The sequence below is a fragment of the Anomaloglossus baeobatrachus genome, chromosome 3, assembly GCF_048569485.1.
Source record: "Anomaloglossus baeobatrachus isolate aAnoBae1 chromosome 3, aAnoBae1.hap1, whole genome shotgun sequence".
Lineage (NCBI taxonomy): Eukaryota > Metazoa > Chordata > Amphibia > Anura > Aromobatidae > Anomaloglossus > Anomaloglossus baeobatrachus.
In genome coordinates, this window is record NC_134355.1 from 581,267,977 (window position 1) to 581,292,152 (window position 24,176).

General features: G+C 53.9%; 1 protein-coding gene across 1 annotated transcript in view; it reads left to right on the forward strand.

Moving 5' to 3' along the window:
- The window catches only part of LOC142296894 (saxiphilin-like), a 140,513-nt gene that overhangs the window by 68,766 nt on the left and 47,571 nt on the right, over positions 1-24,176 (forward strand). The window contains exons 11-13 of the mRNA XM_075340997.1: positions 6,730-6,878; positions 6,980-7,128; positions 7,235-7,331. Coding sequence (XP_075197112.1) covers positions 6,730-6,878; positions 6,980-7,128; positions 7,235-7,331 — 395 coding nt within the window. The remainder of the gene's footprint in view (positions 1-6,729; positions 6,879-6,979; positions 7,129-7,234; positions 7,332-24,176) is intronic.

Consider the following 24,176-nt stretch of genomic DNA (forward strand, 5'->3'; position numbering starts at 1 on the left):
CACCCTACAGGTAAGTGGTGACCCCATTCCTCGGCGGCTTTCCCTCGAATACTTTCCCTAAACTCCCTTCCTATTCAACAAGGGTTACAGGACATTAGCATTTAATATCAAGGGAAATACAAAACACTACTTCTCTTACATGTATTCAGGGCCAACAGCTTTAGGCTATGATCTCACTCTGCCATATAGTGGTGCCCAGTCTCCATAGTCCTTAAACAAAAAGTATCAAAGCCTCGACGCGTTTCCCCCAGACCGTCTATCACATGCACCGTCACGAAGAGACATGTGCGGCAACATATGCAGCCAACTGACATCTTTGGCGATTGCGCTGTAATCCTGTCTCCTGATGAACCCCAACTAACAAGTGGGGGGAAATGCGTCGAGGCATTGATACTTTTTGTTTAAGGACTATGGAGACTGGGCACAACTATATGGCAGCAGAGTGACATCACAGCCTAAAGGTGTTGGCCCTGAATACATGTAAGATAAGTAGTGTTTTGTATTTCCCTTGATAATAAATGCTAATGTCCTGTGTTAGGGCCAGATGGATGGGCAGACCCGGGAGGTGGATCCTCTGGGCCGAACTCCCCGAAGAGGGAACGGAGTCCGGTAGCCGGAGCACTTTAGGTAGCAGAACAGTCCGTGCACTTAGAACACAATGGAGAAGTCCCTGGGACCACGGGGTCACTGATGGTGGTCCGGGTGACGGAGCTCAGGTTCGGAAGCCGGGATGATGTCAGGCGGGGTCCGGAACCGTTGGAGCGAGATGGCGGGTCACCGCAGGGAACCGGGATGGTACGGACTGTCAGGATGGTAGATAGGCAGCGTTCGGGGTTTGAGATACAGCAGGACCGGATGGCAATGCAGGATCGGCTCTAAAAGAGAGAGAGGTAAGTATCTCACAGGAACACAAGGAGACCTGACTCCTAGCTTGGGAAACACGAAGAACAGGCCCCGCCCCCTTGGACATTAATCCCCTTTATACCCTGTACCTGTGTGCATCATTTCCTGTCAGTGGACACTGGCCCTTTAAGAAAGGGTCAGTGACCGCGCGCGCGCCCTAATGCGCATGCGCGCGGCCCGGGTGCCAGAAGCCAGGGCAGGAAGCTGAGAGGAGGAAGCAGCAGAGCCGGCCAGGGGCTGGGAAGCCGACGGGCGCCGGGAGCGGGGACCAGGAGGCCTGGGAAGCGCGGCCAATGGAGGCTGGAGAGCGGGGAGCGTGGCAGGTGAGCCGGGGAGCGGAGCAGAGGACCCGGGGAGCGTGACAGTACCCCCCCCCCCACGCCCCCCTCCCCGCAACCGGGACAGGAAGGCACGGATCAGCGGAGTACCCACATTCTCCTTGGGCTCCCAGGACCTATCCTCAGGACCATACCCTGCCCAGTCCACCAGGAAGAACTGTCGGCCTCGTACGGTCTTCATGGCCACGATATCCCTTACCGCATAGATGTCGTCCTCAGCAATAGGAGGAGGAGCCGGACTGGCAGCAGCGGAGAAGGGACCAAGGACAACCGGCTTGAGCAGGGAGACGTGGAAGGAGTTGGGTATCCTCATCGTGGCCGGAAGCTGCAGTTTGTAGGATACCTCATTGATCTTGCCGATGACTTTAAACGGTCCGATGTAGCGAGGTCCCAGCTTGTAGGATGGTAACTTCAATCGGACGTACTTGGAAGCAAGCCAGACGAGATCTCCCGGAGAGAAACATGGAGGATCCAGACGTCTCTTGTCCGCGTGTCTCTTCATCCGCAGGGATGCACGTGCAAGGGACGCCTTAACTGAGTCCCAAATGGTTGTAAAGTCACGGAGTACTGCATCAGCAGCAGGGATGTCCGAGGAAGAGGATACAGGCAATGGGACAGACGGCTGAAGTCCGTAGACGACATGGAAGGGAGAACAGGAGGAGGACTCACTGACGTGGTGATTATGGGAGAATTCAGCCCAAGGAAGAAGTGTGGACCAATCGTCATGATGGGCGTTGACGTAGTGACGTAAGAAAGAGGTCAATATCTGATTGACCCGTTCCACTTGGCCGTTCGACTGAGGATGGTAGGCAGAAGAAAAGTCCAGCGTTGCTCCCAGATGTTTACAGAGAGCCCTCCAGAAGCGGGAGGTGAACTGAGTTCCTCTGTCGGACACAATGTGTGATGGAAAGCCGTGCAAGCGGAAGATGTGATGTATATAGTCGTCCGCGAGTTCCTGGGTAGAGGGCAGTCCAGCCATAGGGACGAAATGGGCCATTTTAGAGAACCGATCCACCACGACCCATATGACTGTGTGTCCGGAGGACAATGGCAAGTCCGTAATAAAGTCCATCGCAATGTGTTGCCAGGGAACTGAGGGTATGGGCAGAGGCAGTAGACGGCCATATGGCAGGTGTTTGGGCGTCTTGTTCCTGGCACAAGAAGAGCAAGCAGAGACAAAAGAGGCGACGTCCGTGCGAAGGGATGGCCACCAGTAATGACGTACAATCGCACTCCATGTTCTCTTCTGACCAGCATGACCAGCTGTTTTCGAGGTATGGCCCCAGTGTAGCACTTTATGCCTGTCTGTCTCAGAGACATAGGTCTTCCCGGGCGGTATCTGGGCCAGGGTGACAGGAGCCACCGGAATAATCTTACTTGGACAGACGATGGGTTGGGATGTCTCCTCTTCCTGCTCCATGGGCATGAAAGACCTAGACAAGGCATCAGCGCGTACATTCTTGTCCGCTGGTCGGAAATGGAGCTGGAAATCGAACCGGGCAAAGAATAAGGACCACCTGGCTTGCCGGGGGTTCAGTCGCTGAGCAGACCGCAGGTATTCCAGGTTTTTGTGGTCCGTGTAAATAATGACGGGGTACACTGCTCCTTCCAGAAGATAGCGCCATTCCTCCAGAGCCAGTTTAACTGCCAATAGCTCTCGATCACCGATGGTGTAATTGCGTTCAGGGGCGGAGAAGCTCTTGGAGAAGAAACCGCAAGTCACCATCTTCCCGGAGGAGGACTTCTGCATGAGCACTGCTCCGGCTCCTGAGGAGGAGGCATCCACCTCCAAGGTGAACTGGCGGTTTAACTCTGGACGGTGGAGTACAGGAGAGGAGGCAAAGGCTCGCTTTAGAGAGCCAAACGCGGCGTCGGCCGCAGGTGACCAGTCCTTTGGATTAGCCCCCTTCTTGGTCAAGGCGGAGAGAGGAGCAGTCAGAGCAGAGAAGTGAGGAATGAACTGACGGTAATAATTGGCGAATCCCAGAAAACGTTGGATTGCCTTCAGTCCAGAAGGAGGAGGCCAGTTGAGAATGACAGAGACCTTCTTTGGGTCCATCTGCAGTCCGGTCTCGGTGATGAGGTAACCCAGGAAGGGGAGAGAAGACTGTTCGAAGACACACTTCTCGTACTTGGCGTACAGACGATTCTCTCTCAGTCTTTGTAGAACCAGTTGCACGTTCTCTCGGTGGGTCTGGAGGTCCGGAGAGAAGACAAGGATGTCATCCAGGTATACCACCACACAGACGTAGAGAAGGTCCCGGAACACGTCGTTCACTAGTTCTTGGAAGACGGCTGGTGCGTTACACAGGGCGAAGGGCATCACGCAGTATTCATAGTGCCCATCACGAGTGTTGAACGCGGTCTTCCATTTGTCCCCCGAGCGAATACGGACCAGGTTATAGGCACCCCGAAGATCCAACTTGGTGAAGACACGAGCTCCTCTGAGCCGATCAAACAATTCGGGGATGAGCGGCAGGGGGTACTTGTTTTTTACGGTTATTTGGTTCAATCCCCGGTAGTCTATGCATGGTCGTAGGTCGCCCTCTTTCTTCTTTACGAAGAAGAAGCCAGCTCCAGCAGGAGAGGAGGATCTCCGAATGAATCCCCTAGCCAGGCTCTCTGTGATGTATGTAGACATGGCCCTTGTTTCGGTTGGAGACAATGGATATATCCTTCCTCGAGGTGGTGTAGTTCCCGGGAGCAGGTCAATGGCACAATCGTAAGGACGATGTGGCGGAAGTACCTCTGACTCCTTCTTATCAAAGACGTCCACGAAGGACCAATAGGCTGAGGGTAGTCCCGGTAGGGTCTCTGGAACCGGAGGTCGCCGGATGGGTTTTATGGTCTTCAGACAGGTGTCATGGCAAGAAGACCCCCATCGAGTGATATCGCCAGTGCCCCAGCTGACTGAAGGTTCGTGTGTCCGCAACCAAGGAAGACCCAGCAGGATTTGATGTGACATGTGAGGGAGGACGTAGAGAGTGATGTTCTCGGTGTGCAGAGCACCGATACGCAGTTCAAGCGGCTTGGTGATCCAGGAGATGGTGTCAGAGAGGGGTCTCCCATCCACAGAGGCAATCACAAGAGGTTTGGCGAGTGGAGTAACAAGCACCTGGTATTTGTCCACCGTGGCCTGCTGGATGAAATTGCCTGCTGCCCCAGAATCGAGGTACGCCTCAGCCGTAAACCGCGTCTCTCCCGTTGTCACTTGCACAGTCCATGTAACCGGGTCTGAGAGAGTCCCAGCACCTAGGGTGGCCTCTCCTACCAACCCTAGGCTTTGGAGTTTCCCGGCCTCTCTGGACAGGCGCGTAGCAGGTGTGTGCCCTCTCCGCAGTAGAAGCAGAGACCCTTGGCGAGTCGCTCTGCTCGACGTTGTTCAGACTGTCGCACATGGTCGATCTGCATGGGCTCATGGACGGAGGCACCAGAGGTCGTTGACTGGAGTACGGCGGGCTTCTGTGGAGGAGAGGCATGCCGTACCGGACGTCTCTCACGGGACACCTCTTTGGACCGCTCCTGAAAGCGAATGTCCACTCGAGTCGCTAGGGTAATCAGGGCGTCCAGGGTGGACAGTACGTCACGTCCAGCCAGCTCATCTTTGATTCGACCCGAGAGTCCTTCCCAGAAGGCGGCGGTTAGGGCCTCGTTATTCCACCCGAGTTCCGAGGCCAAGGTGCGGAAACGGATGGCGTATTGACCCACCGTCAGAGTTCCTTGACGTAACCGGAGAAGAGATGAAGCAGACGCGGAGGCGCGTCCTGGCTCGTCAAAGGTGCTGCGAAAGGCCTGCAGGAACTCTTGGAGGTTCTTGGTCATAGGGTCCTCCTTCTCCCACAAGGGGTTCATCCACGCCAGTGCCTCGCCCTCTAGGTGAGACATTATGAAGGCGACCTTGGCTTGGTCGGAGGCAAACAAATGCGGCAGCTGCATGAAATGAAGGGAGCATTGGTTTATAAACCCCCTGCAGGTCTTGGGATCTCCGGCGTACCGGAGTGGTGAAGCCAAACGAAGTCTGGAAGCATCCGAAGAGGCTGCCACGGGAGCGGGAGCCGTGGATTGACTAGTGGAGACCCGGGGCGCTGAAGATGTGACCGAGGCTTGTAGCGTGTTCAGGCGGGCGTCCACGGAAGTCATAAAGTTCAGCATGCGGGTCTGGACTTCACGCTGGCGTTGGAGTTCCTCTTGCAAGGCCGCTAGTGCTTCGGCGGGATCCATGGCCTGTTCTTACTGTTAGGGCCAGATGGATGGGCAGACCCGGGAGGTGGATCCTCTGGGCCGAACTCCCCGAAGAGGGAACGGAGTCCGGTAGCCGGAGCACTTTAGGTAGCAGAACAGTCCGTGCACTTAGAACACAATGGAGAAGTCCCTGGGACCACGGGGTCACTTATGGTGGTCCGGGTGACGGAGCTCAGGTTCGGAAGCCGGGATGATGTCAGGCGGGGTCCGGAACCGTTGGAGCGAGATGGCGGGTCACCGCAGGGAACCGGGATGGTACGGACTGTCAGGATGGTAGATAGGCAGCGTTCGGGGTTTGAGATACAGCAGGACCGGATGGCAATGCAGGATCGGCTCTAAAAGAGAGAGAGGTAAGTATCTCACAGGAACACAAGGAGACCTGACTCCTAGCTTGGGAAACACGAAGAACAGGCCCCGCCCCCTTGGACATTAATCCCCTTTATACCCTGTACCTGTGTGCATCATTTCCTGTCAGTGGACACTGGCCCTTTAAGAAAGGGTCAGTGACCGCGCGCGCGCCCTAATGTGCATGCGCGCGGCCCGGGTGCCTGAAGCCAGGGCAGGAAGCTGAGAGGAGGAAGCAGCAGAGCCGGCCAGGGGCTGGGAAGCCGACGGGCGCCGGGAGCGGGGACCAGGAGGCCTGGGAAGCGCGGCCAATGGAGGCTGGAGAGCGGGGAGCGTGGCAGGTGAGCCGGGGAGCGGAGCAGAGGACCCGGGGAGCGTGACATCCTGCAACCCTTGTTGAATAGGAAGGTAGTTTAGGGACAGTATATGAGGGAAAGCCGCCGAGGAATGGGGCACCAATTACCTGTAGGGTGCATATAACGTAAGCTATATCTCCATTGGCAGGTAGTGGAAATAAAGACTGAGGGAAATTTAGAATTGTTGCCCTTTATTTAACACTACTAACCAATACTTGAAGATGTATTCTTTACAGTAACTATTGAGGTTGTCCCATAATCCTAGGATTTATTTGTGTGTTAATTGTTCACGGTTTGGGATGGTTTGTATATTTTAATGAAATTTGATAAAAATTGTTTTTATGGTAGAAAAATGAATTAAAGTGAGATATAGATTGTTATCAGATATGATCTTGATTTTCGGCACAGAATTGGTACTTTCAATAAAAAAAATTGATTAAGTGCAAGGACCAACATAAGGGAAGGATTGTATAAATGACAGTTCTAATGATGCTTTGTAGTTATAAATGACTTGTGATTTATTTTCATTTTTCTCAAAATCTCAGAAATAAAGAGTGCAATCTATTTAGCTCCGCTCATGGGAAGGATTTGCTGTTTGAAGACACCACTACTGATCTGATTGCTCTTCCATCAGCAATGGACACTTTTCTCTTTTTGGGACCAGAATTGTTTAATGGCATGAAAACACTTGATGGTAGGAGACATGTAGAGTAATTATGGAATTGCTTGACCTTAACGAGCACTAATTCATCTGTTTAAATTTACTTATAGTAGCACTTTATATTTTGCCATTAGGAGCTCGTCCTCCATCCAACCAGGTCATACGGTGGTGTCCACTGAGCATTAATGAGAAGAAGAAATGTGATGACTGGTCCTCAGTTAGTGGTGGTGCCATTAAATGCACGGAGCCATCATCTGGACAGGAGTGTATAGAAAAGATTCTGGTAGGTGATTTTTACTGGCAGGAAGAAGCACCATATGTGAAGGCTCAAAGATGTTGAGCAGAGGTGGGTGGACATCAGTAATATGACATTGTTTGCTCATTTGCAGAAAGGTGAAGCCGAAGTAGCAACTCTCAAAGCAGAAGACGCATACACAGCACTGAGATGTGGACTGGTCATTTCAACAGAAGAGTACCACAATAAGGGTAACTTCTATCACCCATATACATTTTAAATTTAACTCATCATGTACAGCTTAGTTTTGCCCAAAATGGATTTGTTTGCATTTTATATACTACTCAATGGGTAACAAGGGAATTAGGTCTGACACCAACAGCCCTGGGCAAGTTTTCGGGCCCATTGATTTCAGGTGACTCCTTCAGCCCTGTGTACACTGCATGTATGAAGTAGGTTAAGACGCTGACTCCACTCCATATAGCACAGGTGCCAGCTGTGTTGTACAACCAGCAACTGAGTCTAACTGCTGAGATTTGAACCACCTTTAGTTTCAACAATTTAACAACGTAGATGCTACTGGCCCACAGCTTGAGCCTAACTAGAGTTGAGCGAGTACCTAACGATTCGTACTGGCTATACTCATAACGGGTACTGCCTACTACTCGTGTATTCATTCCGAATAGAATGTGCAATTCAAGTCAATGGAGAAAACTCGCAATGTAACGAGTAACAGAAATCCGCACTATTCACTACTCATACGAATAGTACAGCATTCGGGTTACTCTTTACTTTGCGAGTTTTTCCCCATTGACTTGCATTACCGATGCTATTTGGAATGAATACGTGAGTAGTAGACAGCACTCGTTATGAGTATAGACAGTACGAATAGTTAAGTACTCACTCAACTCTAAGGGGTACTTTGCACGCTGCGACATCGCTACTGCGATCTCGTCGGGGTTAAATCGAAAGTGACGCACATCCGGTGCCGGTAACGACGTTGTAACGTGTAAAGCCTAGATGCGCCGATAAACGATCGCAAAAGTGTCGTAAATCGGTGTCGGTCATTTTCATAATGTCGCAGCAATAGGAGATACGATGTTGTTCCTCGTTCCTGCGGCACCACACATCGCTGTGTGTGAAGCCGCAGGAGCGAGGAACATTTCCTTACCTGCGTCACACCGGCAATGCGGAAGGAAGGAGGTGGGCGAGATGTTTACGTCCCGCTCATCTCCACCCCTCCGCTTCTATTGGTCATCTGCTGTGTGACGTCGCTGTGACGCCGCACGACCCACCCCCTTAGGAAGGAGGCAGGTCGCCGGCCAGAGCGACGTCGCAGGGCAGGTAAGTACGTGTGAAGCTGCCGTAGCGATAATGTTCTCTACGGCAGCTATCACAAGATATCGCATGTGCGACGAGGGCGGGTACTATCGCGTTCGGCATCGCAAGCATCGGCTAGCGATGTTGCAGCGTGCAAAGTACCCCTTAGTCTAAGTACTCAGATAACAGGTTGTCCGATCACAGCACTTTAGCCTTTGAAAGGCATCATTGGAAATTTAAAGGATAACTTTTTTTATTACAAAAAACATCTCCACAGTGAGTCTTCTGCAATGTTGACTATCTGTTGTGCTATCCAGCAGTGCAGAAAAGCTATATCTTTTTTTTCAAACCATAAACGTTTTCAAGCTCTATGAATGCCTAACTGGCCATACTAGTCTTGCAACTCTTTTTCCCTGTGTGTCTCTGCTTTTTAACTGTACACTTACTAGGTTAGTAATGGGGTGTCTGATAGACTTATGACCATTACTAACCCTTGGGCTTGATGCCAGCTGTTAATTCACAGCTGACATCAACCCCAAAAGTATTACCCCAATTGCCACTGCACCAGGGCAATCAGGAAGAGCTAGGCAAAGTACTAGAATTGGCTCATCTAATAGATGCACCACTTCTGGAGCAGCTGCGGACAGCTATTAGGCTGGAAAGGGTGAAATAACCATGGGCCTCCCCAGCTTGATAATACAAGCCCCCACCTCTCTACTTTACCTGTGCTTGTAATCAAAAATATGGGGAACTCCTCATTTTGTTTTAAATAATTTGTTCACACTAGCATAGAGTCATGTTCCCCATGCTGAAAATCTTGCCTTTCAACAAATTTTCTTAGTGTATGAACAGCACCCGAACTCCAAAGTCAGACACGGACTTCCATGAAAAATCTATGTCTAGTAGGAAAATATGTACCAAAAACAGAATATTGTTCTTTTCACCTGTATGTTAATTGCTGTGCTTGACAAGACAAACTATTTGATAGGGCACTGTATATTAAACTTGTATGTCATCCCTAAAGCTTTATTGATTCTCTTTTCTCAACCCCTGAATCCTTTTTAGGATTAAAGATATAGTAACTTACTGAATGTAGGGACATATAGGGGTGAATGGTGTGTATCCTTGACACTGTCGCATTACCAATGTATGTAAAGTGCTATGGAATTAATAGCGCTATATAAATGAATAAAATTATTATTATTAATTATTATTATTATTATTATTATTACAATGGCAACTACTGGCACCCTATGCGCAAGCGCATTATACAAGGTATCCTGCTCATTTGCTCTGTAAGAAATGTATTAAGTGTGGATAAATCTCTATTGCGCAGGCGGTCTCAGAAACCCTGTCTGTGTAAATCATACCTGCCAAACAAAAGTCAATCATCATGCTCCTAGGCTGTTGTGCGCCGTATGTGGGATTCTCTCTACCTAAAAAACATGTGTTTTATTAGCTAGCAGCGCTGCGATACTCGCGTATGCGCTGTAGATGCATTAGGAGGAGTTGAGCCAAATCATGTGATTCGGCCAAAATGGCGGCCGCCATGCAAGAAACGCTGTATACCATAACGCTACACTCTCCAAAGCTGCAAACCTACACTGTCTGCCTTTTTTTCCCTTGAGGAAGCCTCCTGTATGGGGGCGATATGCGTGGGGTAACTTTGCCAGAAACCCACCCCTCCTGATACCCTGCTATACTTGTGCTTTACCCCTCTAGGATAGTGAGTATGGGTCCTTTTTGCATCATCCTAAACTATTGAATAGGGCATGCTCCAGCATTGTCGGGCTAGCCTGCATAATTATAGCATCCAGGGCTTTTGCATTACCTTCTCACTTTATGCTTGCTCCGTGATTAGGGCAATTGACCTCTAGGTTTAATAGTGTTACTGTGTTTCCACAAGGGCTGACCTACACTTATGCCTGTATCGGTTAGTACAAGTATTCTCTTTGTACTGTTTAACTCAGTGAGCTGTTTGCTCATTTGTTATTAGCCTGTATGCATGTCACTTGAACTCAGGCCGTACCTCTGTACCCTTTATATACACCAAAACAAATAAGTTCTGTCCAGGGCGTGTATCTTTTGATTCTGTCTGTACTATTGTGGCCCTCGTAGAGTATCTTATACATTTGCACTGTCAAACTTATGCGAGTAGGCCACTCTATACCTTATATGACAGCCTATGACCCCAATGGTACTACAGTTTCCCTTGCTACTGTTTATAACCTCCAAGGTTTTTTCTAAACCTGCATGCTGTATGTACCATTTTATAAGCCATTTGGTTATTCCTGTATTTTGTTTAGCAGTTTCTACCACTCATATAGCCAGATATACTGCCTATGCTCATTGTCGTACCCCGCATGTACACTATAACACGCTAGTGTGACGCCCTGGGCAAGCCAGGGGTCACAGGTCACAACACCACATGCACCACACATTCCCTGCAGGTACACCAGGCTAACCCAAAATCCTTGTTGCCTTCCTCCAGGGGCTGATGTCCACACCAGGGGGTGGGCCAGGCGGTTGGCTCCGCCCACTGAGGAGTACACAGCCCTGGAGGCGGGAGAACCAGGCAGTTGAGCTCAGGCAGAGCTTGAGTGAGAAGCGAGAACAGTTAAGGAAGTGAAAGTAGAAGGAAGTGAAGTAGTAGTGGAGCTAAGGAGAAAAGCTGAAGTGACAGAAAAGTGAGAGTAGTAAAGCCTGAAGTTGGTCCGGGTGTGTGCCCCGGACTGTGCCAGCAAGGTCAGCAGACGGCGGTGATAGACTGCAGGGGGACTGTTTGGAGGTTGCTGGAAGGACCGCGGACGGGTGGTGACCTGGCGGTACTGGAGCAGTATACGAAGAACAGTCAGCACCAGGGCAGGGGCCTTTCGGATCCCGGCAAGGCTAGGAGTCGCCATAATTTGCCAAATCCGTCAGTGAAGGGGACGTCTGTCTCCTAACAACCAAGTCCCGATTGAAGGCAACAGCCCGACCGTGAAGGGGAGACACCGCCACCGCCAGGGCACCAGTTTCCCAGGGCCAGCGCCTGCGGGCAAGAGTAGAGCTCCTTCGGCCCAGCTTGAAGCCGAGGAGTGGGTAACCGGTGGGAACCCATCGCTACCTAAAGGACTTTACATAGGTGCAGGGAAGAGACCGTCACCGCTAACTGCAGGGAACCGCAGCACCGTGAACCGTCCGAGGGACCCGTCCAACCAGCCGTTTGTTTACCGAGAACTGTGTCGTGTTTACTGGCTGAGTGAGTACCTCCGTGCCGTGCGGCACAGCGCTGCCCCTGCGCCCCTGCACCTCCACAGGCCCCAGACCCGCCTGTCCACCATCCCAATCCCATCACCGGGCCCCGGGAGCACCACAACCCCTACCCACGGAGGGCACATCAACAACTGGCTGCTCCATACCATCACTCCCGGGCTCCCCATACAGAGCAGCGGTGATGTTAACAAATCACCACAACCGTGGGTGGCGTCACGGACAATAAACTATCCCAAAACACCAATTCCCCTTTTCACTCACGGGCGAGGAGCGCCGCTCGAGTCCCCGGGATCCGGCCCATCGCTCGAGCCACCGTGCAGCGGCAGGCCGCAGCAGCCGCGGCAACCGGACCCGAGCAGAGGGAGAGCGCGGCGTCCCCTCCTCCGCCCGCGACAACTTGGCGTCACGAACAGGATCTTACCGCTCTGCCGTTGGGTAGAGGTGCGCCTTGTGACCGCCGGAGGTATCCGGCCGGAAAATTTCAGAAGTCGCCATCTTTGGTGCGAAAAGTTCCCGCTCGAGCGTCTTCTCGAGTAGCAGAGGCGCGAAGGCCAAAACCCCGCCCCGATAGAGGAGGGGCCGGAAAGAAGCTAAGGGGGACGCGATGGCGGCTGGCTGCATGTGAACGCAGCTATAAAGGCAGGGACGCTAGGACTCTGCGGACATCTTGTTCCTGGGAGAAGCCGCCAGCAGCATGTGGATGCCGTCCCGCAACACCGTAGCCCCCGCGCCTGGAACCGCGGCGTGGGTGGAGATCCGGACCGCGCAGCTCTACCAAAGGCTGCAGGTCAAGATGCAGCTCCTCATGGAGGAGTGGGAGACCGACATGGCGGACGTTATAGCAACCGTGCGGAGACGCGAGGAGGAAGCGGAGGAAGGGAGGGTGAGTGACCCACGCCCCGATGCCCTTGAAGGGCCGGTCATCGCGGCTGCGGGCCCCGGTCCAAGCCCTCTCCTCCCGCTGCCTCCCTCGCCACCCGTCTCGGAAGCCGTGACCCCGCCATTAGGCCCGCTACCACCGCAACCGGTAGTGATATCCAGCATGCCCGCCCAGGTGGGCCGACCTGTAGGCAGAGCCCGCAGTCGACCGGAGGTGTTGCCCTGGAAGGCTCCGAAAACCGAACCGGAGGCGTCTTCTGAGAAAGTCCCCGAGCCAGAGCCGATGACCCGCTCCGTGCCGAAGGCCCAACTGCGGAAAGCCCCTGTGCCCATCCCCCACACCTCGACTGAGGTTGCGCCGGGTTGCCGATGCAAGGCAGCGTCTAAGGCCACGCCATCGCGGGACCTGTCGCCCAGATCACCAGCAGTGGGCAATGTCAAACAGGTCTTGCGGGGCCCGACCCGTGCGCCGGAGCTCGCAGCAGCACCGTACTGGGACAGGGAGCCGGTACCGTTGGGCCTGGAGATCGGTGAGAGGGAGAGGAAGAAAGCGGAGCTGGTGGCCCGTGCAATCAGAGAAAAAGAGAGCCTCCATCAGGCAACGTTCCGTGTCCGGGGCCCGCTGTACGAAGGGCAGGTGAGGCGGTTTGATGTCCGTCGGGGCTATGGGTTTATATATGAACCGGGCCTGGAGGCCGAAGTGTTTATAGCCCGGCGGGATGTGAATGCCCACCTGCCTGAGGAGCATCCCGGTCGTAATTTGATGCCGGGCGACATCGTGCAGTACACCCGGCACTGTAGGGAGAGGAGGTGATTCGCGCTGGACGCTAAGCTAAGGGGCAGCCAGGAGTCCCGTGTGAGCGCCGCGCCCCCTCCCTCAGGTGATGCCAAAGAGTATGAGTAATGGCAGCGGAGCACCGTTGCACAGTCCCCGTTGGGACCACCAGTGTGTTCATTTAAAAGTTTGAAAAATGAGAAAATGATTACCGTGAAAGTAACCTGATTGTCAACCGTGATTTGGAAACCGGCCGTTGCCGCCACCGTTGTCCCCGTGGGGACCGTTTGAAAAGTGTTTGCATGAGGAACTGCTCATGAACAAGCCCGTGAACTTGCAGGGCAACCACAAACGTTAAGTGGCTTGTAAATATAAAATATGTTGTGCAGCTGACCGTAACCGCCTCCGGAGAGGCAGGTTGGAGGGAGGGCCCGCAGTGGAGCAGGCTGGGGCCTGGCCACCACAGGGACCGGTGGCTACCCTCTGGAGGGGAAGGACAGATCCCGCTCGGGTAACTTGTGCTGGACTGGGGTCAAGGGGTGCTGCCTGGGTTTTAGGGGCAGCATCAGGGCCAGGTTACTTGGGTGGGAGAGAGCGGCAGCCGCAACCGTTTAATGGTTACCGTTTGCAACGTTTAAGCACTGAACCTCCCGATGTGGGATGATGCCATAAATTGTAAATATGTTACCGTTTTTTCTATTTTTCAGAAAAACAAAAAGGAAAATAAAACCGGTGTTGGACGGGCAGCCCGAGGACGGTCTGCGTTTTGCTAAGGGGGAATGTGATGCCCTGGGCAAGCCAGGGGTCACAGGTCACAACACCACATGCACCCCACATTCCCTGCAGGTACACCAGGCTAACCCAAAATCCTTGTTGCCTTCCTCCAGGGGCTGATGTCCACACCATGGGGTGGGCCAGGCGGTTGGCTCCGCCCACCAAGGAGTACACAGCCCTGGAGGCGGGAGAACCAGGCAGTTGAGCTCAGGCAGAGCTTGAGTGAGAAGCGGGAACAGTTAAGGAAGTGAAAGTAGAAGGAAGTGAAGTAGTAGTGGAGCTAAGGAGAAAAGCTGAAGTGACAGAAAAGTGAGAGTAGTAAAGCCTGAAGTTGGTCCGGGTGTGTGCCAGGTCAGCAGACGGCGGTGATAGTCTGCAGGGGGACTGTTTGGAGGTTGCTGGAAGGACCGCGGACGGGTGGTGACCCGGCGGTACTGGAGCAGTATACGAAGAACAGTCAGCACCAGGGCAGGGGCCTTTCGGATCCCGGCAAGGCTAGGAGTCACCATAATTTGCCAAATCTGTCAGTGAAGGGGACATCTGTCTCCTAACAACCAAGTCCCGATTGAAGGCAACAGCCCGACCGTGAAGGGGAGACACCGCCACCGCCAGGGCACCAGTTTCCCAGGGCCAGCGCCTGCGGGCAAGAGTAGAGCTCCTTCGGCCCAGCTTGAAGCCTAGGAGTGGGTAACCGGTGGGAACCCATCGCTACCAAAAGGACTTTACATAGGTGCAGGGAAGAGACCGTCACCGCTAACTGCAGGGAACCGCAGCACCGTGAACCGTCCGAGGGACCCGTCCAACCAGCCGTTTGTTTACCAAGAACTGTGTCGTGTTTACTGGCTGAGTGAGTACCTCTGTGCCATGTGGCACAGCGCTGCCCCTGCGCCCCTGCACCTCCACAGGCCCCAGACCCGCCTGTCCACCATCCCAATCCCATCACCGGGCCCCGGGAGCACCACAACCCCTACCCACGGAGGGCACATCAACAACTGGCTGCTCCATACCATCACTCCCGGGCTCCCCATACAGAGCAGCGGTGGTGTTAACAAATCACCACAACCGTGGGTGGCGTCACGGACAATAAACTATCCCAAAACACCAATTCCCCTTTTCACTCACGGGCGAGGAGCGCCGCTCGAGTCCCCGGGATCCGGCCCATCGCTCGAGCCACCGAGCAGCGGCAGGCCGCAGCAGCCGCGGCAACCGGACCCGAGCAGAGGGAGAGCGCGGCGTCCCCTCCTCCGCCCGCGACACTAGCCCTGACAAGGGTGTGTACTCTGGCTCTGTTTGTATTATTGGCTCCCTTGGAGTGTCCCGTACATTTGTGTTATCCCTTAGACTAATGTGTACAGGCACTGAGCCTATGATACCAGTGGTATTACAGTCCCCCGTGCTATTCCATTTAACTTTCAAGGTTTTGCCTAAATCTGCATGTTGTATCACTTCATAACATATATATATGGTTTTCTCTGTACTCTGTATGTGGACTTTACCACTTATATAGCTAGTCATACTGTCTATGCCTACTGTCATATCTCGCGTGTACACTATAACACGCTAGCTCTGACAAGTGTATGTATTTTTTTGGCTTTGCATTCTTTGGCCTTGTCTGTACTATTGTTTCTCCATGAGTGTTCTATACATCTATTTTTCCTGTTAGACTAATGTGTACAGGCGATACTGAATAAGCTCACCCGATTACCCAAGTGGTACCACAGTCTCCTTTGTTGCACCATCTATCATCTAAGGTTCTGCTCAAACCTGTACACCATACTGTACCGGTGGGAGGGGTGTTAAGAAATTGTTCTTCTGATTTATCAACGTATTTATTACTAATAGTTTCTGGCTTGGGGATAAATGTATGTTTTTAAGTATTTTTAATTGTTATTGTGTGTGTCTTGACTCCCAGTGAGGAGATCCGTGTATTCTCTTTTTGTAATAAAGATTTCACTTTTATATGATATAATTGTGTCGCCCGAGGACCAGGGGGTACTCAGATCCGGGCCACGGGGTCACTTCTGTGGGTATCACGGTGGCGTGACCCGGTCTGTGATCCCAGGCTCCACAGTAAAAGGGGGGGGATTTGGTAAGGGAGATTGTCCGTGACGCCACCCACGGTTGTGGTGATTGTGGACACCACCGCTGCGATGAAGGTGCGGGACTCCCGGGAACAGTGTTGGGATGCAGCTTAGGATGTTAACCCCTCCGTGGGTAGGGGCAGTTGGTCCCTGGGCCCGTTCGGGGATAAGCAGGGAGAAGGGCGCAACTCTGCGGTGCGGTGCCTGAAGGCACGGGCGTACTCACAAGTAGTTCACACAGAGTCACTGGTAACTAGGAATTGCCGGTGTCCGCAGCCTTCGGTACGGGGGTGTTAGTGTCCCACACACGGTGCAGCAGCTCCTGTTGTTCTTTCCCTGCAGCCAGGTGTCTTTCTCTCCACTCTCTTCCTCTTTCTCCTCAGCCGGGAACGGGGAATCCACTCCCCTGCAGTGATCCGGGTCACCCTAGGTACCGAGGGGCCACCGCCCTGCTCCGGCTACCTCTGGCCCCTTCCTCACTACAGCCTGTCCCGGCCCTCTCGGAGCACGCTTTGCTATCAGCCTGGGAGCTACAACTCCAGACTCCTCTTCTGTCTGTCTCTCCAAACACTCTGCTCCAGCCCCTCCCCTCTGCTCTGCTTTTCTCTTACACTGGGGGCTGTGGTTTGTCCTGCTGCACCGTGTGGGATCAGGTTACAAAGGAGGATTAACTCTTTCTGTGACAACCTGGCTTTGCCAGGGCGTCACACACCCCCTTGGTAAAACACGGCCTGTCCTCGGGCCGTCGGGGCACCAACATTTATTGAAACTGGAAAAAGGAAAAATCAACACATTACAATCATACACCTTCCCACATCGGGAGGTACGTTTTCTAAAACTTTAAACTGTTCTGCCACCCCACACCTGCGGAGCACATGGCTTCCTCCTGAACTTGAGGGCGTTCAACAGGGGTGACAGTCCATAAAACAGTCAACTTTTTAACTTGTGGGTAGCCGTCCATGCTCCACTACCACTGCCGCCACTCCCAGTACGGGGCACGAGTTCCGTGCTCTGCCTCCTGCTCAGAAGCCAGGCCCACTTGGATGCCCTCGGCGCCGGCTACAACCGGCCTCGCTAACTGCCGAGGGCTCCCTCTCTCACTGGCCTGCTCCTCCTCTCTGCAGGTGCACTCCGGCTGCTCCACAGCTGTGACGGGGTACCTGGGAGCGGCTGGCGCCACATCTGGGGCAGACTTCCAATCGGGTACCACCTCCGTGGCGGCTGGGCGGACTGCCGGAGCCGGGTAAGATGTCATCGGGGTTGCGGCTACTGCTTGTCCAGGAACGGAATTAGGCAAAGTCCTGGCGTCCCTGCCTTTACAGTCCTGGTCACATGAACTGCGGTTCCTTCCTCCTGCTCCCCCTTGGTACTCGGGAGCAGTCCTTCCAGCAACTTTTAAAGTTTTCCTTTCGCTTCCGGTCCTCCGGAGCTTCACTTTCGCCCGTGTTCTCAGGGGGCGGAGCCTCTTCTTCGCGCCCACCGCTTGGGGAAGAAGGCGCTGGGCGGGAGATTTTCGCGCCCAAAATGACGGCAAAGATGGCGACTTTCAAAATTTTTGCAGCGGAACACCGCTGACAGTCCAGAACAAGGCGCACTTCCTCCAGGTAACTGGATGGGTTCGATCCTGTTTGTGACGCCAAATGTGTCGCCCGAGGCCCAGGGGGTACTCAGATCCGGGCCACGGGGTCACTTCTGTGGGTATCACGGTAGCGTGACCCGGTCTGTGATCCCAGGCTCCACAGTAAAAGGGGGGGGGGGATTTGGTAAGGGAGATTGTCTGTGACGCCACCCACGGTTGTGGTGATTGTGGACACCACCGCTGCGATGAAGGTGCGGGACTCCCGGGAACGGTGTTGGGATGCAGCTTAGGATGTTAACCCCTCCGTGGGTAGGGGCAGTTGGTCCCGGGGCCCGTTCGGGGATAAGCAGGGAGCAGGGCGCAGTGCTGCAGTGCGGTGCCTGAAGGCACGGGCGTACTCACAAGTAGTTCACACAGAGTCACTGGTAACTAGGAATTGCCGGTGTCCGCAGCCTTCGGTACGGGGGTGTTAGTGTCCCACACACGGTGCAGCAGCTCCTGTTGTTCTTTCCCTGCAGCCAGGTGTCTTTCTCTCCACTCTCTTCCTCTTTCTCCTCAGCTGGGAACGGGGAATCCACTCCCCTGCAGTGATCCGGGTCACCCTAGGTACCGAGGGGCCACCGCCTTGCTCCGGCTACCTCTGGCCCCTTCCTCACTACAGCCTGTCCCGGCCCTCTCGGAGCACGCTTTGCTATCAGCCTGGGAGCTACAACTCCAGACTCCTCTTCTGTCTGTCTCTCCAAACACTCTGCTCCAGCCCCTCCCCTCTGCTCTGATTTTCTCTTACACTGGGGGCTGTGGTTTGTCCTGCTGCACCGTGTGGGATCAGGTTACCAAGGAGGATTAACTCTTTCTGTGACAACCTGGCTTTGCCAGGGCGTCACATAATCTCTTGGTGATCCCTTGATAGGTATACTCCTCTTCCTTCTCTCTTATGTTATGCGTCTTTGTATACCTGGAGATCCCATAAGGTGGGGCCCTTCCTTTTCATACATTATGTCTAGTAGGAACCCCATAATTTACCGTTCAGGATCGCTCATCCCTAGTTCTGAAGTAAAATCTGTATTTAGTGAAGACTTTTCCATTACTGAGATAGGAGATGACAGTTGTTACTGATGAGATTCTATGTAGATAGGAGGGGTGGAGCTGTGCCTCTAACTTCTCCGTCTTCCTCTAGCTCCTCCCATCGCAATAGAATCTCATCAGTAACAGCTGTCATCTCTTATCTCAGTAATAGGAGTCTTCACTGAATACAGATTTACCTCTGAATTGAAAATTGTGATAATGACTGATCAATTCTGGCAGAGAAAGAAGCAAATTTGTCTGATAAGATATATTATAAAATTGCTTATTTTTATGTGTACTATTCATTTATGAACTAATAAATACATAGTTACATAGTTACATCGGTAGAGCTCAGTGAGCTCTAAACTCCTCTCCAGGTTTGCAAAACTCCAGTGTTGCAAGTGTCGCGGGCGGAGGAGGGGATGCTGCGCTCTCCCACTGCTCGGGTCCGGCTGCTGCTGCTTGGTGGTGGCTCGAGCGGTGGGCCGGATCCCGGGGACTCGAGCGGTGTTCCTCGCCCGTGAGTGAAAAGGGTGGGGATTGATTGTGGGGATTTGATATTGTCCGTGACGCCACCCACGGTTGTGGTGAGATTGGTGACACCACCGCTGCTCTGGACGGGGATCCCGGGAGCGATGACAGGGAACAGCCTGGATGTTAGTTCTCCCCTCCGTGGGTAGGGGGGTTGGTTGTCCCGGGGCCCGGTGATGGGGTAGGGATGGATTGCAGGCTGGTTACGGGACCTGGCGAGGTGCAGGGTCACGGGGGCAGCGCTGTGCTGCACGGCACGGTGGTACTCACTCAGCCAACGATGTACACAGAGTCTCCGGTAAAACAAACAGCTGGATGGACGGGTCCCACAGACGGCTGCGGTGTTTCTCCTCCCTTCAGGTTGATGGTGACTGCCTTTCCCTGCACCTGTGTAGTGTGTACGGTTCCAATGGGTTCCCACCGGTAACCCGCTCCCCAGCTTGGATGGGTGCTGAAGGAGCCCCTTTTGCCCGCAGGCTCTGGCCCTGGGAACTTTAGCCTTGGCGGTGACTGTGTTTCCCTCTCTCGGTTGGACGGTTGCCTTCTGTCGGGACTTGGCTGCTGGGAAACCCAGGAGGTTCCCTTCGCTAATGGATTTGACAAATTCATGGCGACTCCTAGCCTTGTCGGGGTCCGTAAGCCCCTGCCCGATGGTGCTGGCTTCTCTTTGCGTACTGGTCCGGTACCGCCGGGCCACCGCCCGTCCACGGTCCTTAAGGCTAGCTCCAATAGGCCTCTCCTGCAGACGGTCACCACCGTCTGCCAACCTTGCTGATCCGTCCGGGCCACACACCCGGACCAACTTCAGGCTCAACTGCTACTTCCCTCCTTCCACTTTCACTTCCAAAACTCATCTCTGCCCTAAACTGCACTGCTTTTCCCGCCTCCAGGACTGTGAACTCCTCGGTGGGCGGGACCAACCGCCTGGCCCACCCCCTGGTGTGAACATCAGCCCCTTGAGGAAGGCAACAAGGGTTTTTGTCTGACTTAGGTGTGCCTGACCGAGAGTGTGGGGTGTGTTGGTGTAGTGTTTGTGACGTCCTGGCTTGCCCAGGGCGCCACATTCCCCCTTAGTAAAATGCAGACCATCCGCGGGCTGCCCGTCCATCACCGGTTTTATTTTCACAACTGAAAAAGATAAACAGTAAACACAGATTACAAGTATATTAACTTCTTCCCACATCGGGAGGCATATTTACTTAAACGTTGCTAATGGTAATGGCTTCCGCTCTCTCCCACCCAAGTAACCTGGCCCTGATGCTGCCCCTAAGCAAATGGGCAGCACCCCTTGACCCCAGTCCAGCACAAGTTACCCGAGCGGGTTCTGTCCTTTTCAGGGGACCCACGTCCATGGGGAACCCCTGAAACCCCCGTAGGATCGCCACCGGTTGCGGTAGTGGTGGGCCTGGGCCATCACTTTCCTCCAGGCCCATCCTCCAAATCAGCCTCTCCAGAGGCGGTAACGGTAAAGCCAAAGAAAAACATTTTTATTTACAGACCACAAGTTCGTGGTTGCCCTGCCAGTTCTCGGGCTGGTCCGTAGTAGTTCCTACGCAATGGTTTGTAAGGGGTCCCAACGGGGACCAGTTGCCGGCAACGACCGGTTCAAATCAAGGTTTTGCCAATCAGGTGAACTTCGGTTGATCACGCTATCATTTTCAAAACTGTCACAACGGTATTTTGGTGGTCCCAATGGGGACAACTTGCAAAGGGACTCCGCTGCCATCACTCAGATTCTTCGGCTGAGGCGGCCCCATCCTCCGCCACCAACATATCAAACATGCAGTGACATGCCTGCTCCTGCTGTGAAAGGGGCGCCCGGTATCCGTTCCCACCGGTGTGCGGGGTGTAAAACACCACCGGCTCTCCCTCGTAGCGAAGACACTCACTCGCCTTCTCGAATTCAGAGGTGGGCTCGGCGCCGGAGCTGGAATCGCTATCACTTGTCTCTGCGCCAGGTGGGTTGCCGCCAGCTGCCGCAGTTTCCAGGCCACCGACATCCAGCACATCAGAGTCAGCTGTAGTAGCACGGGGCAGCAGATCGGGTTGGTCAACACTGAGGTGCCCCATGAGTAACGGCAGGGACGACGTGAGGGCCGTGACAGGACCGGGCCCCCCAGCCGCAGTGGCCGGTCCTGGTAGGACATGGGGACGTGGGTTACCCGTTGGCTCCGTCACATCTGCGCCCATCCCATACATTGGGGCAGCTGCAACCAGCATTTGCACCTCATGGGTCCACTGCTCCATCATGAGATATATCTGATGTTGCTGGTGCTGATTGAATTCGACTACTCTGGCCTTCATCCACGCCACGGTCCCGGTCTCGGACACAGCGCCTGGTGCCATTCTGGTCGGGGCCTCTGATACATCTTCATTAAGGGGCTGCGGCCTCGGCGGCTCCCATAGGAGCGGTTCAGGGCGGCCCTGAACGTCTGCAGCCGGACGGTCCGCCGGGGAGGATTGGCAGGGTATCGCTACCGGTTGGACAGGTAGCGGGCCTAGTGGTGGGGCGACAGCAGCTAACACGGGTAGCGGGGAGGGAGACAGGGTGAGCGGGTACAGGCCGGGCTCCTCAGCCGCAGTGGCCGATCCCTCGGGAATACAGGGGCGTGGGTCTCTTACGCGCTCCTCCAAATCCTCTTCCACCTCGCGTCTCCGCATAGCAGCCACCACCCGGAAGAAGGATTACGAAACCTATAGGTCGGGGTGCCTTACTCTCATACCACACCTCAGGTACGATATTGATTTGTATCTTGATACCATGTGCCACTAGCTATAACTGCATTTGGGTCTTTTGCTGGTATTATATTAGAGTGCTGGCACATGATATCTTTAGCAGTCAGTGGCCTTTACATCCCCCTTGATTGATCACATGGCTGCTTTTGTGCTGTTTTGCATGTACGACTCTGTTTTTTGAGCGGTAATTACACTGCTGCAATCGATAGCCTTGGTGGTTTGGATCAGGACTCCCATAGGCTGACTATACGCCCCACACAATTATATTTGCATAACGTGGTGGGTACTTTATAGTTGGTCAGCATAGTGGGGGTTGATGCCCTGCGACATTAGTCACACATACATTTGCTGTGAGAACAAGATTACAATTTCAGCACAGGGCTCGTGCAGCAGCATGTTTGCATCCAGGTTGATCAGTCGCTTTTTGACCAGCTATTTTTGGCTTTTTTGGCTTTCTGACTGCCTTTAAACATGTAATGCGTGCCAGGTTGGTATGTGGGTACCATTGGTGGCTATCATCACCTGTCTCTACAAATTTTAACCACAATAACCTTTTGTCTTTTGTTGTTTGTATTTAATAAAATTTGTATCTATTTCAACTATAAAGTCTCTGTACAGATTTTTTCCTTCATTGTTTCATTCATATTCTGTATATGGCTTTCTCCATATGGTAACTATGGCACGAGACTTCTCGTGTATATTGGTATTGTTTGTTTATAGCAGCCACCACGTCCACCATGTCGGTCTCCCACTCCTCCAGGAGGAGCTGCATGTGGGCTTACAGACGGTTACTCAGCGGTGCGGTCCAGTCCCTCAGCAACATCACCGTGCCGGGTGCGGGAGCGTCATCGATGGTAGTCGAACTGTGCATCTTGGCAATGAGGTCTTCCAGGAACCCAGTATCGCTGCAGAGTCCTGGCGTCTCTGCTTTTATAGCCGCACGCTACATGCGGCCAGACGCCATCAGTCCCCCTTAGTCTCTTTCCGGCTCCTCCTCTACAGGGGCGGGGTTTTTGCCTTTGCGCCTCCACTGCTCGAGGAGACGCTCGAGCGGGAATTTTTCACGCCCAAGATGGCGGCTTCTCAAATTTTTCGGCCGGACACCTCCGGCGGTCACAAGGCGCACCTCTACCAGACGGCAGAACGGTAAGATCCTGTTCGTGACGCCAAGTTGTCGCGGGCGGAGGAGGGGACGCTGCGCTCTCCCACTGCTCGGGTCCAGCTGCTGCTGCTCGGTGGTGGCTCGAGCGGTGGGCCGGATCCCGGGGACTCGAGCGGCGTTCCTCGCCCATGAGTGAAAAGGGTGGGGATTGATTGTGGGGATTTGCTATTGTCCGTGACGCCACCCACGGTTATGGTGAGATTGGTGACACCACCGCTGCTCTGGACGGGGATCCCGGGAGCGATGACAGGGAGCAGCCTGGATGTTAGTTCTCCCCTCCGTGGGTAGGGGGGTTGGTTGTCCCGGGGCCCGGGGATGGGGTAGGGATGGATTTCAGGCGGGTTTCGGGGCCTGGCGAGGTGCAGGGTCGCGGGGGCAGCGCTGTGCCGCACGGCACGGTGGTACTCACTCAGCCAAAGATGTACACAGAGTCTCCTGTAAAACAAACGGCTGGATGGACGGGTCCCACAGACGGCTGCGGTGTTTCTCCTCCCTTCAGGTTGATGGTGACTGCCTTTCCCTGCACCTGTGTAGTGTGTACGGTTCCAATGGGTTCCCACCGGTAACCCGCTCCCCAGCTTGGATGGGTGCTGAAGGAGCCCCTTTTGCCCGCAGGCTCTGGCCCTGGGAACTTTAGCCTTGGCGGTGACTGTGTTTCCCTCTCTCGATTGGACGGTTGCCTTCTGTCAGGACTTGGCTGCTGGGAAACCCAGGAGGTTCCCTTCGCTAACGGATTTGATAAATTCATGGCGACTCCTAGCCTTGTCGGGGTCCGTAAGCCCCTGCCGGATGGTGCTGGCTTCTCTTTGCGTACCGGTCCGGTACCGCCGGGGCACCGCCCGTCCACGGTCCTTACCGCTAGCTCCAATAGGCCTCTCCTGCAGACGGTCACCACCGTCTGCCAACCTTGCTGATCCGTCCGGGCCACACACCCGGACC